The following is a 17,845-nucleotide window of genomic DNA, read 5'->3' as shown; positions in this document are numbered from 1 at the left end:
CGCCACGGAGAAAAGCCAGGAATAAAAACAAGATGGACTGGATGAACACAATCCACAGTAGAAGACTGAACTCATCCAACAATCCTACACTGTTGGGTTAAACAACAACTGACTGAATTTAAAGTCGACTTATTGTGCTTAAGATAGATTTATGGTCTATTCATTTCATTTTTTACACAAAACCAATATTAGATAATCAGACTTAGTCTGGTCCTGTCAGAATGAGCTGTTTTAAGGCCTCTGTCACTTTAAATCCAACTAAACTGCTGCTTGTCAACTCAGAATTGCAATTCTACAGCCGTACATTCTAGAAAAGCAGATGTGGAGCCTCCTGCGCAACCAACAAGAATTCAGTAAGCGGTTTCTGGACTGTAAGTCAACAACACTTACAGTAAAACCAGCTGACCAAACGTGCTGGAGCTTAACTTGGGTTGCTAGGTAACGGTGCAATGTGACTTAATCAGAAAAGTTTGAAACAGCTCATTTTCCAAAACCAATAAACATTAAATTTTGGAGTTTGTTTTTAGAAGCAGTAGAAAACCAAATGGAATTACAAAAATGTGCAAAATGTAAATTTTGAAGAAAAAAAAGTTAATCTTTGATCCTTTTGTTTTCCTTTAGGCTAAAGTCTTTAGCAGTCTGGAAGTTCTTAATAAAGGATCCAAAACAATCAGGATCAAGGCCTTTAAACACTTTGATATTTACACATTATAAAACAATTTCTCATTCAGAATCTAAACAAATATCTTTAAGAACTGCGTTCCATTTTGTATTAAGTTCTGGTTTCCTTTCTGTGGTCCAACAACAGGAACAGATGGAGAAGTGGAATGCAGCCTTTTGTTTCTGCTCTGAAATAAGCTAATAAGCTAACCTGCTGCATGACAGCGTTAAGTGGAAAAATTAAAGCTCATTTCATCTATCTGGCAAAATGATGCTAGTAATTATGTTAATGACACCAAAATATTTCTACAAGTTCATCTGTTCAACAGACAGCAACAGCTTGTGTTGTCTGGGTAACTGATTGTGTCGTCAGGTCAGCAAAAAGCCGAGCTGCCGAATGCTTCTGGACATTTGGTGAGAATTTGGTAGAGCAGAAAATGCTCATTTTGGTTTTATGGCAACCCTATGCTAACGTGGAGAAATGCTAACATTTAAGCTGTAATGTTTGGGGCCTTTATACTAAAATCCATCATGCTAAAGCTAGTGCTAACAGCACAAATGCTAATAGCTTTAACCCTAACACCATTAACATTAAGTGTAGTTACGCTCCAATAGTTCCAGTGCCTTTAATGCTAAAGGTCCCAATGCTAATGCTAATAAGTCGATGAAGGGTGGGGTTAACATAATCATTGTAAAAAATGTAATTATTTAAAACATTTACAAAAATATTTACAACATTTTAGAATCATCCAAAGGATAGAAATAACTGCCACAAAATCTGGATCCATTAAAAAAAAAAAACCTTTTCATGTTAAACAAAACTGAAAAAGAGAAGCATTCAGATATTAAATCTGTTGCTACACTTCATTAATTTATATTTACTTTTAGAGATAAAGACATTAGTAAATGAACTGGATAAACATTTATCTTCGACATCCCAGCAGAGAGAAATGGGGCGGAGCCTGAAAATTTATTTAAATGTTTGATGTTTACTTTAAGTTAAAGTTTGTTAAAAGCTTTTAATGCAGTTACCACTCAGTTTAAATACTATGAGCATAAATATCTAGTCCCACAGTCAGTGGGTTAAAGGAAATCTTCTCAGCTTTCTTGACCAGTCGGTGAAAAGGTTTTGACCTTTCCGTGACCTGATCTGCAGCACATCATCTCAGTTTGGTTCAACCTGTTAATGCAGCTAATATCAGAGCAAAGGTCAAGAGAGGAAAATTAAATGTCAGACCTATTCCAGGCTCGCACCAACAAACAGGAAGTCGGACTGAAAGAGAATTCCTAATGTGACGAATGAATGTGGACAGGGACAAAGTGTCTGACTTATCCAATATGGAGGCGCAGTGATCACGCTAGCTAGCTCGTCTGGGTGTGGAGATGAAACAAGGAAACGCTCCACTTTAACGCAGCTAATTGGCTCTGGCAGCACAGGAGCGTAAAACACAAACAAACAGGAAAACAAAGCAAGGACAGGAAATTTAAAGAGATGGATTCTGACTGTTTGGATTTGATTTATTAACTCAGACAGGAGAGAGGAGGCTGTAAACATACGTCGCATCTCACATGAGAAAACGCTACGAGTTTAAAAACCCAAACAGCTGCTGAATGCATCTGATTAGTGTTCCCATGACAACATAAAACCGACTTTCTCCTTTTAAAGTTTTGTGTTGATTAATCGTCCTTTTAAAGTTTCTCAGCAGCAGCACTTTTATGACTCAGATGTTATTCTCATTGGAAATGCTGTTTGAATTCCTCTGAATGTGCTAAAATATCTTATCCTTCAGATTTAAACCTGAAACATTGAATGTAAAACCATAAACAATAATTTTATCTACAAAGAGACTATTACACTCTCAGGATGCAATTGGAAAGGATTAAAATACATATTTTTATTTTAAACTACTTGTTTCCTAAAGCAGGCTTCTGATTGGCTAAGAGGTCCTTGTGACGACTCCTTCCCTATGGGCCAGAGTTAGAACAGTTTTAGGCTTTTTTTATTATAGTTTAGTTTTAATCAGTTTCTAGAGTGTGTTTGCTAGTTTTATTATATTTATATTAAATATTGTTGTTTTTTTGTTCAGTTTGTATTAGTTACAGTAGTAGTTTTAGTTTTTTATGCTTCGGTTAATTTCTAGGTGCAGAATTCAATTATGTAAACATTGACCGAGTGATGAAGACTCAACAGAAGATACTATTTTTAAAAAGATATATTCAATTATTGTAAAACAACCAAATGACTCTGGTGTTTTCTCACAATTTTTGCTGTGGCCATTTTGCGAATTAGCATAAATTTATTGAAGTGAAACCTTTAATCAGTTCAGGTAATATTGAACTTTTTTTCTCTTGCATATCTTTGTTTTTATCTTCTTTAGTTTATATTTTACAAAATAGATTTCATCATAATTACTAATAAACATCTTAAACATCAAATAAAATTGTTGTTCAAAGATTATTACTGATTTTGTTTTACTAATTGTTTAATAATTATGTTTGTGGATAAAGATTAATGAGGCTCTTCAGCTGCTAGAGACCGTCTGATTTTATCCGCTATTTTTTACTGATATTTCATAAATGGGTAATAAAATGTGTAACCCGTCACAGAAATAAAGCAAAGTGGCTTTTTAATGCCTTGTTTCTTTAGCTGATTATGAGCGGTTCCTCTGAAACAGAAAAAGTGCATCACTGTGAGCTGAAAAGACTTTGACCTCATTGTAGATTTACTTCCCGTGTAGTCCTTTTATATCTATTAAAATTAATGGCCTATATTTTTTTATGTCGACTTCAGCTGAAGGTTTTTCTTTCTTTTTTTCCCTTTTTTTTAACAGAACCAACATTGAACCGAGTCGTTTTCTTCTGGAGTGTAAATGTTTAATGGAGCCGGTACTGCATGAGTCCAAATACAGAACGTTAGAAATAAATCTGGTGGAAGCCCAAGGCCACAAGCCACAGAGAAAACAGGAAACCTTTCTGGTTTTTACTCTGTTTAGTTCAGATTTAGCAGCCAGTGTCAGGGGCGGAGCCAAAAGGGGGCCAGGTGGTGCCACCGGCCCACTAATGGTCAATACTAACCAAAATATTTCATCTGGAAACTGTTAATCACTTTAAATTACATGAAAAAAGTTGTTTTAAAGAAGGTAAGTTATTCTAGGGTAAGCAAAAAATATGATAAAATTAATAGTTTATATAAATATGTGTCTAAATAAAACTGAATATGGGTGGAATGTAAAAAGATTTAACTGTTTATTTAACTCTGCATCAAAATCAAATCCATAATATATTAAATTGATAATATCATTAATTGATTATTGAAATAATTGTCAACTAATTAGTAATCGATGAATCATTAACTGGAAAATACATAAAAAAGCCAATATGCTGAAAGGAAAACATATTCAGAGCAGTAATTAAGCCAGAACTGTACAAAAAGTAAAAACTTGCTGAAATTAAGAAAAAAACAAAACATGTGGTCTGTAAAAATCAATTAACAACGTTTGCATTAAATTATTAATCGAATAATCCACTATACTGATGTTAAGTCAAGCAATAAAAAAGTAAAACTTTCTTATTTAAAAAAATTGTTTCAATCATATTGAAAACATCAAGGTATACGCCAATTTCTTAATCCAATAAATCAGAATAATGGATAAAATAAACTATTACTAACATAATCATTGATCACTATAATAGCCAATGTTATATTCCAAGTATTTTTCTGTTTAAAAAAAGATTAAATTACACCCAGACTAAAATAAGGCCCAACTTTAGTGCTGACTGAATAAAACTAAAACTAATTTAAGCAGAGAAAAGAAAACAAGTTTGTAAAGGAAGGCTGGGGCTGGTGTTCATCTGAATGACAGTCACGCCTCCGAATGTAAATCAAAATGACCAAAACATGAACTACGCTGCTTTAGCCCTGTGCACTGCACAGAAAACAACGACATCATTTTTTCAGAGTCGCTCCAATGACGGATGTTATTTCAACCCGGACACTCAGAAAAACTTCTCTGGTTCAAACAGGAAAGTTTTAGCTTTACAGGAAGCAGAAATTCAGTTTTTACTGAGATAATACAGTAAATATAGTAAAAATAACCTCAGCAATTCAGTTCAAAAACTTTAATATTCGACATGATCTGTTGATGAAATTTAAAACGACACTCAGTAGGTTTTTAATTAGCAGAATTAAAAACAAATTTTTTTAAAAGTTAACAGAGAATTAGAGAATTTCCAGATTTAAATGTAGAAAAATTAAACTACAATATAAAGAATACTTTAAGATGAAGAACAGTAGCAGCTCATTCAATAACCAACCAGGCTTTTAAAATTCAGAAGCTGAAATTTGTTTTCAAAGATTTTTATACCAATAATTGATTAATTGTCAGAAAATCAATTATTTGTCTGAATAATTGATAACTGAAATAATCATTAAATGTAGTCCTAATATATATTTTTTTATTTAGCAGGTAAAAATAAAAACCATAGTATTCTGTGATTATAATAAAAAATAAAATATTAGAAGTTTAGTTTATATTTTCAGCATCAAAAGGTTTGGATATTCCTGTTGTAAATTAAGTTAGGAGGAGCTAGAAATCCTCTGAAGCTGAAGAAAACAAAAACTGACTGTCTGACCTTTGACACAGAGGGCAAAAGGTTAACATCCCAAACCGGATCAGAGATAACAGAACTCTAGCAGAATGAAGACAAACTGAACATCTCCTGAACAAGGCCACAAGAATCAGACACAAAGTTCACAGCTGAACAGAACCAGAACCAGGACATCCGCAGCCTTACCTAGCTTCGGCAGGGAGTACTGCACTTTGAAGTAGTCCTCATAAAATCCCAGCAGCCTCTTGGTGATGTGCAGAGCGTAGTCGCCCGCGCCGCTGGAGACGGCGTCCGGCCGGGCGTACAGACGGATCTGAGGACGGACAGAGAGACGAGTGAGACGGATCTGAGGACGGACACACGAGCAGGAAAGTGGAATTAGAGCCTCTTCATATCCAAAGCCGAGTCGTTAAAGTCCGAGTCAAACAGGAAATGAAACCCGGCTGAGACAGTTGGAATAAAACTGGATTTACAGCAGCAGGAAAAAGTTTTAAAGGTTTAAATCCCAAAAAACACAGAACTAATTTGATCAATTACCAAACCTGCCTGGTCACATGATGCTCCACTGATGACCCAGTTTATGAAAAGCTCCTGAGTGACATCATCGGATGTCACAATAATATTCAGCTGGACGATAAATCGTCTCAGAAGTTATTACAATAAACGATAATATTGTTTTGAAAACATTGTAATAAACATTTAATACTGAAACTGGAAGACATTTTAAATATCTAAAATAAATGAACAAAAAATAAATAAAATGAATTATGACGTCTCTGGACACAAAACTGAAACAAAAAAACAGGTTGAGACCAAAACACCAAACTGGAAACTTTTATCTGGTTTTTGGTAAAAGAGGAAAAACTAAACTACTTATACAAATAGAAATTATTGAGCTTGTTTTAGTTTCTCATGTCATTAATTGATTTATTGATTTTTGCATCAACACCATGCGGTTTATTTCTAAATTGTTTCTGTTGGGATGCACCAATCCGATACCAATATCTGTATCGGTACCGATATTGAAATAAAATCTAGATCAAGTATCGTGACACAGAGCAGATCTATTCAGTCTAATTCTAAGCTTTATTATTTATTTTACATTAAATTTAGAATTACTAATTGCACTTTCTGAACCATTTAAAAGAAGATTTGTTAGTTTATTTTTACAGGTAGTCAACATATTGTTTCTGTCGGTTTATTATTTATTTTATATTGGTTGTTCCACTTCTGAACGAATGTTTATTTTGAAATTCTAACTTTTTAACTTTGTAGCTAACTGAAACCCAGCATATGTTCTCCATCCTCCCAAACTGCATTTTCTTTAAATATTTCAGATCTGCTCTATAGACACCAAGGGAATCCATGGTGCTCCAGGGTAGATCCCAGAACTGAGCTGGTCTGATTGTTTTTCAGTAAATCAGTTCACAGTTGGAAGCAAAGAGGATTTGAAGGCCATCAGTTTCAGAGTCTCGTCTGTATTCTGTTCACAGCGTCCGATTATTCCCTCTCTCACGCACCGAAGGCGTGTTCCAGCATGTTTATTAGCAGGCGAGCCAGACGGCTTCCTGTCGGCTCCCCGTACGCACGGACAGAAACAGAAATTAAATTAAAGGGCCGGTCTAGACGCTCTGAATATGGCGGGACGAGATGGATCAAGCCCTGACACAAAAAGGCCATTCCACTGGATTTATGCTGGGAGAAATCGATTCAGCACTTTTATGACCACTCTCCAAGTGTCTGTGTGTGGAGGCGCTTTAAGGGTCAGAGAACATCATGTAACCAATGCAGAGTTTATGCTAACAGTAAAAATCTCCCCGGCTGCTTCACGGCACAAATACTAATTTAGCACAAACCGTCTGCAGGAAGGAGCAGAATGAGTTTTTATTACGACTGTTGTCTCCAGTAAAGTTGCTTTAGACTTTACTTTAATATCAGGTGGGATAGTTATGATTTTACTGAAAACATGTTTTCTGTGTCTTAGGCTGAATTATTTTATGGGAAATTTGCAGTTTGTGTCATGAGACAAAACTACAAACCCCATCAGTTTTTTCTGCAGCCTGTGACGGATTCTGCTCCGGAAATGGATTCATAATCTTTTTACAGAATTAAAGTCAGCATGTTTTTACTGCATTATCCTCCAAAAACTCCTTCATTTTGGGAAAATCACAGATTTGGTCTGAATTTATGTTTTTTTGTCCAATCAGGGGAGAGATGAGAAGCTTCTACTGTACTTTTGTAACATGAATTGACAGGTGGGATATACGCTCCATCTTGACTGGAATGAGGCCTGAAGTGGTTTGAGGCAAATTCTCGACAACAGTCCACAAGCAGATAATTTTTCAATGCAGTTGCATTGGATTTTATTTCAAAGCATGGGATTAAAAGGAAATGTATTTTAAATTTCAAAGATGTTTTTCTATTTAAATCTAGCAATCCTGTTTTTTTTTAAACAATGACATTTTTTCCTCCACGTAACTTTCCTCCACTTTTGTTGATAAATCCCAAAATATCCCAATAAAAACAAAATAAAACAGAAGTGTAGGTTGTAAAATATGAACGGTACCTGAATCTCTGGTTATACAGCTGCCATATTTTCACTCATGACTCACAGATTTTCTGAATATTTTAAGTTTTCATTAAAAGAATAAACATGAAGCAGTGAGGTGCAACAGAACCAGAGTCCCGGCCCGGTTGGATCCAGCTCTGCAGTGATTGTTGAATAAAAATGCAGCTCCTGTCTCTTCATCCGGCTGCAGCCAGCTGACTGAATATCGGCTCAGAGTGAGAGGATTTATTGAAATGTGGGCCGGCCACCGGGGAGCTGCTGAATTCAGAAGAGTCTCCTGACGATTCCGTAAACGCCCGCGGTCATGTTCTCCCCGCTGAGATCCTGAACGCGTCGCATTTTCCAGCAAGCTTCAGAGTTTTGCTCCCTTCAGGCTGAAGTTTGCTGAAACTGAGGCAGCGGCGGAGACAGGCAGCCGCTTCTCCGTGGATTCCCTCCAGAGAGACGAAAACACGCAGCTCTGCTGAAGCTGAAACTTTAAATTACCTCCAGGTGAGAAGCAGGAAGATCCGTCAGTCACATCCGTCAGTTGTGAGGAGGAGCTTCCCGACTGAAACATGGCGTCCGCTCATCCGGAAAAAACTAAAAACTTTTAAATTTGGGTATCTAAAATGAAGGCCTTGTGTGTTTTACAGCACAATCAAGTGTCAATGTTACCTTCAGGTGTCATAAAATGCTGTTTGTATCATATATGACTGTAAAAGAATTTAACTATTTTAACGCCTTGAAATTGGGCCTCTGTCTCTTTAAAAACTCCTGCTCTTTCTGAAGCTCCGCCTTCAGGAAGTCATCACAACATGGCTCCTCTATTAACCCTTTAACAACGTTTTTATCCCTGAGCAGCAGCTCCTTTAACGAGCTCAAGTTCCACCAGGTGTTTGCTATTGCTGCTGGCTAGTCTGAAGGAGCTGAGCAGGGGAGGAGCTACAGCTACAAAGGCGGTGCTAGGTCCACCCAGGCATTTGCACAGTAGTATGGTTGCCATGGAGATTTAAGGATTTCTTAAACATGCATTAAAAAATTAAAGCAAAACTCCAGGTTTTGTTTTTGATGAGGGAAAAATATAAAAAAAATAGTTTAAAAGTCAAAAAAGTAGATTCTGTATGTTATTGCCCCTTTAATTTCATTAAAAGAAAGTTGGTCTTTAATCTTTTAATCACAGCTCATTAATTTTGTCTCGACAGAAATTTAATTTCACACTAAGCATTTTTTTTTCCCGTAGGACTTTTGACAGGCAAAAGTTTGAGTCGCCCTCACATCTTCATTCTGTGTTCTGTGATTTGAAGCAGTTGAGGCTACCGCTAACTAGCTGCTAGCATACCTTAGAAGCTAGCTAGCTTTATTGCATCTATCACAGATTAGTGCAAATTTATTGTCAGCTGACTGGAAAAAGTTTGTACATTGGTTCTGTTGGTGTTTTTAAGTGCTGTCCTGGTGCAGAATTATCAAATAAATTTTCATGTCAGTATGTTTAAATTGTTTATTGTATCGGCCGACATCAAACTTCAGATATCGGAAGTGAAAAAAGTGGATCCATTCCAAGCCAGGACAATTGATTGACACGATATTTCATGATATTTAGTAAATGTGGAAAGGCAGAGTGACCTCTGGAAACATTTATTACTTTTAAAATGATAGTGGTACAAATTAAAATATTTGCAATACAAACATTTTACACCAATTTTGTTTAATTTGAAGGATCAGAAACAGGAAGCTGCTCTTCCTGCATCATGTGCAAACAAACACAGATGAAAAACGGTCGATAAAAGCTCGGTTCTGTTAGTTTTTAAAAAAATGAACCCGACCTCCTGCACAGCAATAAGCTTCTCTCAGCAGCAGAGAAAGGAAAAGCTTCACACTCCCTCCTGGACATCCAAACGGTTTCTGTGGCAACAGGCGAAGTTGACAAAACTCTCAAATTGCACCTTGAACTTCTCCAAATCGATACGGCGGATTGTGAAGCAAAGGACCCAGAACCAACTGGGTTTCTGAGGAGAACCGGCGCCGTGGGCCAATCAGAAGCTGCTCTCTATAACTTATGGCGCCAGCATCATAAAGTCGGGATTCACTCGGTTGGTGTTTGAAAAGACTGAAGCATCAGTCAGGATTCTCTCCTCCAATCAGACGGCGGATCCATCCTCTCTCTCTCCTTGTTATCTCTTCGCTCGTCCGTGACTTCCCTGCCGACGCTGCGGCGCTCCGTCTGTTGCCCTTGGATGATGGATGGGGTGATGGACGCTTGGTTGCCACGGTAATTTGATGGATGGTTTAACAACCGGTAGCGACGCTGACGGCGCCTCGGCCGGTTCCGGTCCTTGACTCTGGGATCAACAGGCCTCAGACGGCCAACGGAACCAGCGGCGCCGCTGACCCGGCACCGCCGCGCCACAGATAGGTCCAATCAGACAACACGACAGTGGGCGGGCGGCGCCGCCCAGGTCACAACCCCAGGAAGACAAATCAAGACAAAACATCTGTGTCCACTTCAGAGGGAGCAAAACCAGAAAAGTTCTGATGAAACCAGTCCAGTTTGTTGGACTGGTTTCAGTTCAACAAACTGACATTTTATCAAGAGTTCAATTCTTTTTTTATTGGAGGCAGAGGAAAGACGGTTATTTTAGTAATTGGATGTTTAAAAAGCCTGTTTTACGTTAGGAATAAAGTCAAAGACGCAAATAAAGGATTAAATTAAAATTTTAAAATAATAAAATGCAACAGCAGCATTCCTCTAGTGCAGTGGTTCTCAAACTTTTTTCAGTGATGTACCCCCTTAAAAATATATTTTTAGTCAAGTACCCCCTGACACGGGCAAAACATTTTTGGAATTAAAAAGAGGTACAGTGCTGTAAAATCACTGTCTGATTTATTAAAGACAAACAACTTATATCAGTGAACCTGACAAATACATCCATATTGCAAACATTGCATGGTTAAACAAAAAAGAAAAACAGAAGACGGTGACCACCAGGAAGGTATAAAACCAGTCAAAACTGAAATATGCAAAACGCTGCTAATTTATATTGGTCTCTGTAATGGTACAAAATTAAATATATAGATAAATAATAATTCAGTGCATTTCAGTGCACACATTTATATTTTATCGAACTTTTTACAAACTAATTTTTCCCAAGACTTATTATGAGGAGCCTACTGATTTTTTAAAGATATTTTGAAAAGCTTCACGTACCCCCTGCAGTACCTCCACGTACCCCCAGGGGTACGCGTACCCCCATTTGAGAACCACTGCTCTAGAGAACGCTTCTTCGTTTGTAATAACTGCAGCTAAAAAATATTTAGAAACGTTCAGCTCTTTCTGCTCGATTTGTCATTTCAATAAGGCTGATCTGGTGATCATCTTTCAGATTAACTGATTAATAATTGATAGAAAAAGTTGCTTAAATGACGATTTTTTGCAGAATTTGAACCAGGTGAATCTAAAACTGACACTAAAGCAGTTCTGGGTTGAACTCAGATAACTGGGTCTTTTCATCGTAAAGGCAAAGGTTTATATGGTTTGTACAGTTTTGGATTAATTACTGCTATAAATATGTCATTAGTTGAGCAAATAGATTTTCTTGTATATGATTAATGGATTCCTAAATTATTTGGTGATTATTTTAAGAATCAATTAATTGCGATTCATCCAGGCCATCTTAACAGGATCTAAACCATTCGACTGTAACTCAGTTTCTGACATTTAAAATAGAAAAATTGCGTTTCTGTTTGACTGTGTTCTGCAAACTGTTTACAGGGAACATCTGGAAGATGTTTTTTATCTTTATTTTTCCATTTTGTTCCTCCGTCACTGACAGGAAGTAGTTTTCCAGGTAACTGACACTAAATCCCAACGAAGCGTTTTTATCCCGACGATCCGACACATTCCTGATGGACAGCTGTTTGAGACGGAGTCTGGACAGGAAGGCGATCACTAGTCTGCAGGGGTAGCTACTTAATGAGCGTCGCTACGTTGTTAGCATAGTTATGACAAAGTTATGAGATCCAAAGTAAATAATAATTAATTCAAAACCCTCCTGTTTAATTAATGCTACTTATGATAATGTCGGCATTTTTCCATACTTTTAAGATTTAAACATGAAAACATTTAACATTTAAACATTTTAAACTCTGGATAATTAAAAACATTTTTCATTATGATAAAATCTCCTTAATCTCTGATTAAAGCAACAGAAGCAGCAGTTTTTAATTGAATAAATTGACCTTACCTGCAGTTTATGGTCCTGCCGCGGCATTAATGTGACCTTTATTGTCATTACTAAATGTTAATGTGACATTTTCTGTCATCACTGGATTTTATGGGAATTCGAGAATAAATCAATAAAGAGGAGGATATTTATTAATCTAAGGATTAATAAATCCTCATGGTTTTTGAAAATAAAACCGAGGATCAATAAATCATAGACAATAGAAACATAGAAAAAACTTAACACTTTTAGACAGAAAGAAAACCTGCATTTACAGAGGGACCATTTATATAAAATGTAAGTCAAAAGTGGATTATGATAAACGTCTTCCACAGAATCAAACCTCTTTAGAGGAACAGCCTGACTTTATTTCTCAAACTATGATTTTAAATCTTACAATTGTGACTTTGAAGGGTTAAAATTATGACTTTGAATCTTAAATTTACGATTTTATGTCGCATAATTGTTATTTAAAAGTCAACATTATGACTAACTCAATTATAATCTTAAAATCTGTAGGCTTTTATTTTTTCTTTTATGGCAGAAATGGGATTCCATACAAAACAGAGGAAGCCGAAGTTAAAATATTTCTGCAGCAACTAAACCGAGTCAGACAGATGAGATTCAGATCAGATTAATAAAAAAGCAGCCAAGATCCTTCTGGTAACACTGGAATGGCCTAGTCAAAGTCTAGATGTCAAACCAACGGAGAATCTGGTGCTCTCCATCCAATCTGACTGACCTTTGGCTGTTTTCAAAAACACAAAATCCAAAACTCAGAGGGATTCAATTACAAACATGCAGCACAAATCTAGAGTTTTTAGTTTTTTAAATTAAATAATTCATAATTATGTTCCGCGATACGTTGACATTTCCCATAAAATCCCGACATATCAGGCGTTTTCCCTCCAGTGTTGCAGGTTTCATGTATTTTCCAGCAGAGCACCAACATGATCCACGCTGTTTCTGGTTTGAACCTGGACAACATTCACCTGTAGCTCTGTTAAAATGTTAAAACGCCGTCGTTCCCATGGCGATTAGCTGATAAACACGCAGCCGGTTGGTGGGAACAATGAGCCAAATGCTAAAGATGGGGTTTAGTGAAGCGAGGCCAGCGCAGCAGGTCATTCCTCCGTTTGTTTGGATTCTTTAATCCTCGCTGAAGGAGAAGCTTCTCATTACAGGAACAGGGATTCTCACTGAGACGCATCACAATAAAGGAAGCAGACAAGCAGCTGTTTATGAGGCGAGAGAACAATGGAGAGCTGATTATGAAAGCTGGAAGAATCCCAGTTTGAGTCGCTGCGTCGCAGATGGAAACGATTCCTGTTGCTGCCTGATGAAGTTTTATTCTCACCATAAAGACGTTATTACCAGCCTACATCTGCTGAGAGCGACCATCATCGCTTTCTGTCTCGTTAGCTTGTTTGCACAACGGTTCAGGTGTGTAGAGGAACTTCAATCACCTCACAGGAGATCCGGTTTAACCTTTGACCTCAGAGTTCAAATTACTGACCTGATGCTCTGCAGTTTATCACCAACATCTTTTTAGTAGCAATAAAAACACAAACTGCACAGGATTCAGACCGGACTGGACTGATATGATGAATATATGATGATAGGCACGATCAATATCAATAGATATTAATATTTAATATTCAATATATAGAATACTCATTGAACCGCACAGCATTCTGGGAAATGTAGGTTAAAGGGTTAAGCTGCTCAACCGCTCACAGCTAGCTAAGCTAAGTTGGTGGAATCAGCTAACTCACTCTTTGGTTGCTTAGCAACAACCTGTTGAGTAAGAAGCAGTTTCAAGTTCCCCCAACTTTGGTTGCTTAGCTAGCTAGCATGTGAGCTAAGCAGCTAGCTGTACCAAGGTTACTATAAATGAACTAAAAATAAAAACTGAAACTGAGAAAACATTTCCTTTAACTGTAATAAATAAATACAGTAATAAATGGGGAAAAACTGTTAACTTATGCATTTATAAAACATAATGCAATGGAAATGGTATAATAATGCAGGAACACATTTTCAAAGATCAATAAACTTTAAATTCTAATAACATTTAACACTGGAACTGGAAGACAGTTTAAATATGCAAAAATAAATAAAACAACAAATAAAATAGATTATGAAATATCTGTAAACAAAATTTTCCTAAAAAAAAAGTCTAGTTGAGACGAAAACACCAAACTGAAGACTTTAATTATCTGGTTTTGGTAGAAAGAGGGAAAAAAAGAGACCAACAATAAATCGTGTAAATGGAAACTATTGACTTTGTTTTCATTTATCATATGATTAATTAATTTGTTGCCGGCCTGTTGACTATAACTTCCCTCAGAGCCTCGTATTAAAACCAGACTGCGTGTTTCTGAGCGTTTATTAACGCCGGACAGCCGGAGAAAGCGTTTGTGACAGACGGAGCCGTTTGATTGGTCAGGATGAGGACGGTTGACGTTTTATTTGTCCTCCTCTCAGAGCGTCGCAGGAGGAAGAGGAGGAAGAGGAGGCATGGCAGGATTAACGTTCCTGTCAGAGGAAGCTGCTCCGCAAACAGACAGCAGCGTCCCGGCTGCCTCCGGGCCAAACAGCGATCTTAATACGAGACACACAGAGCCCATCCAGCAGATGTTTGTAGACACAACAATCTGCATCTGCTGCTTTCTGGAAGCTTTACAGCTCCTGACAAAATGAACACATCCTGGGTTTTTAAATGGAGCCCAGCTTCCTGTTAATCTCCCATCAGGCCTTGCGTCCTGCTGACGGGACCATGTCTTCACGGATTATCACAGGCAAACAGCAGGAAGAGGCTGAGAGAATCCGTTCTTCCAACACTCTGCTGGAAAATCGGAGCTTTTTGATGGTTTCGACTGGTGAACCATTTGATGTGTTCACAGTTCTCTGTGTGAAGAATGAGATCTGATGTGCTGCTCAACATCAAGCGGAAAGGTTCTCACTGCTGCAGCGTTTAAAATGTGTTCATCAGAACTGATGACGGTTCTTCCTAAATGGTCTCAGATATTCCAGAACTCTGTTCAGATGAAGGTTTTTACCATTTATATGTCGATTTGTCCAGTTAGGAAGAGGAAGTCATTAGAAATAAATGTTTAAGGGCGTGCCGTGGTGGCGTAGCGGTTAGCGTGACCCGTATTTGGAGGCCTTCAGTCCTCAACGCGGCCGTCGCGGGTTCGACTCCCGGACCCGACGACATTTGCCGCATGTCTTCCCCTCTCCTTCCCCGTTTCCTGTCAGCCTGCTGTCATATAAGGGACACTAGAGCCCACAAAAGACCCTGGAGGGGTAAAAAAAAAAAAAGAAATAAATGTTTAAAAGAAGACGTTTGAAAATCTAACAGCTGGAACCCCATCTGGGGATTTAAAAGCTCACTATAATCATTATAATGAGAGCAAAACTTTGTCAATATTCCAATAATGTGGAAAAAAAACACAATTTTGCAATTTTGTATAAATGATTTTAAATGAATTAATTTGTTTATTTGCATCTTTTAATATGTTTATAATAATGTACATGATAAATATGTTTTATCCGATTATTAATTGTCAAAATCATTTTTACTAAAATAATTGTTAGTTTCAGCCCAAATATCTGTCAAGACATTCTGGTGACAAAGTCTCTCAAACTCACGGTAAGCTAATGCTACGTTTGTGGATGAAAGACATTAAATTCATCATTTCCAGTCTGTCATTCATTCAGCTCAGACACAAAGAAAGAAATGCAGCTAATTATTGCTGGTAACTTGCAGAAGGAATAAATAAATAACACACCGTGTTTACTGTGGATGTGGAAAAAAATATATATAAAAAATCAAAAATCAGCCAATGATCTGCGGATCGACACAAAGGAAAAAGGATCTTTGGAGGAAAGTAGTTATTCTCCCTCAATCATTGTTTGGTGTTACCATACAGGTTTGCTGTAAAATAATAATAATAAAAAAGTATTTTCCCATTTTTCTGTTTACATCTACTGCAGTTCCACATCATCATCATCATCTGTCGGGTTTCCAGAAGACTAACAGTTTTAGAAACCTTTAGTAAGTAGATAAATCAATCAGCCGGCAGCCTGTGAGAGTTTCTGGCTGATATTTTCTCTTCAGATGGAGTCGGTTTCAGTTTTCAGGTCGTGTGTTTCAGAATTCCCTGAAGTGTCTTTCAAGTCGCGGTTGTTCGTTTTGGCCTCACCGTTATGGAGCCGTTACCGACTGAACTGAGGGATGTTTTCATTCTCTCTCAAGTGGAAAATGTCAAAAAAACAAAACAAAAACAGCCTCAGGCTTAAAAGGGGTAAAAAGCGAAAATGGGAAGGGAAGCTAGCGCTGCGCTGAACAAACTCCCAGAGGATGTTTTGGTGTCATCAGAGGCGTGTCGGGCCCGCAGCGCAGCCGGGCACCGCAGGAACAAAGAGGCCGGGGTTTCTGGATGCTCTGCCCTCAACCCGCAGATCTCCACTGGAAACACGGGGGTCGTCTGGGAAACATGTTTCCCGTCAGCTGACGTTTCCACGGTTTGGTAAAAAAATAGGAGAAGGGCAAAAATAAAGATGGATCTGTTGGCGTTTTCCTCCGTCTCAGAGCGCTGGAGGCTGCTGATGGTTATAAACGACCCAGATACCAGGCGCCATTAAAGCCAAATTCCTCCTAAATTATAATTCTGTAACAAGGAGACAAAGGCTGCGTGTGTCGGAGCGTCGTCCTTGAGCTCCTGGCAGACGAGATGGATGAGCTGTAATTACACTGATAGAGATGATGGGGGGCGAACAAGGTCGCGCCTGGTCTGTGTCCTTGTGTTGGAAGTCCGACGCGTCGACGTGCATGTTTGAGTTCGAAGCGTTACGTTTGGAAACGGATGAGGAGAAAATCAGGTGAAAACAGCGACAGCAGAATGATTTGACTTTCAAATCAGAATCCAGAGAAACAAAATCAAACTGAGACCAAAGTTCAGCTTATCTGGGATCCCGTCTAAAGCTGCTCCTGTTATTATTTACCTAAAATATCCCAATAGTTGATGGGAATTTTCTGCAGCTTTATTTCTGAGCTGACTGTTGCATTGTTTGTTGATTTAATACAAAATCCTTTATCAGCTCAAACAGTTGACTTAGTTCTTACTCTGCAGTAAATATTTTTGTCTGGTTTCAAGTGCAAATTTCTCACTACGCTTCAGATGAGACAAAACTAAGTAATTCCTCAACAAGATGTGGGAGCTTGTTTTGAGTAAATAATTCATTAATATTGCTGAAAAATACTAGTTTCACTGGCAGATTATCTCATTTACAACATGAGAAAAATGTCTTGTCATAAGGACAAAGATTCATCGGCCTGGTTTATCCCTGCGGTTCCCAGCTGGACGTTAATGCAGCGATTTTAAAATTCTGCTCTACATTCAACTAAGGAAGAAGAAGAAATCCATGCTGGTCACCTTTAAAATAACAACACAAGTAACAGTGGATGGGAGTCCCAGCAGCCTAATGAAGCCCAGAGCAGCAGCGAGGCAGGAAGTTTCTTATCAGGAGATTATCGCCTGTTCACATCTTAATTACCGTCTTCACCCTCAGATAACGAGCAGCTGCTGATTTTATTGGATCATCTGCAGACAATCCACTGATATCTGCAGGTTCGGCTCCACAGACTGCAGGTAAAGTAGCTGTAGCTCTGATAAACCGTCGTTTCAACGTCTCATTTTATCCCAACGGACCAGCAGCATCACCTTTCAGAAATATCCACACCCTTAAACTTTTTCAGATTTCATCATTTTACAACAGACGTTTAGTTGGTGGACAGAAC

At 37.9% G+C, this 17,845-nt stretch overlaps 1 protein-coding gene across 3 annotated transcripts in view; it reads right to left on the bottom strand.

The window, feature by feature from the left end:
* LOC114160787 (thyrotropin-releasing hormone-degrading ectoenzyme) overlaps positions 1-17,845 on the bottom strand; it is a 165,029-nt gene that overhangs the window by 118,172 nt on the left and 29,012 nt on the right. For all 3 annotated transcript variants that reach the window (XR_003598850.1, XM_028043578.1, XM_028043577.1), the window contains exon 4: positions 5,455-5,581. Coding sequence is in view for 2 of the 3 variants with exons in the window: in XM_028043578.1 (XP_027899379.1) it covers positions 5,455-5,581 (127 nt within the window). In the remaining variant the exon portion in view is untranslated. The remainder of the gene's footprint in view (positions 1-5,454; positions 5,582-17,845) is intronic.

The sequence above is a fragment of the Xiphophorus couchianus genome, chromosome 17 (assembly GCF_001444195.1).
Source record: "Xiphophorus couchianus chromosome 17, X_couchianus-1.0, whole genome shotgun sequence".
NCBI classification, from domain to species: Eukaryota; Metazoa; Chordata; class Actinopteri; order Cyprinodontiformes; family Poeciliidae; genus Xiphophorus; species Xiphophorus couchianus.
This window is presented reverse-complemented; position numbering and strand designations above follow the sequence as displayed.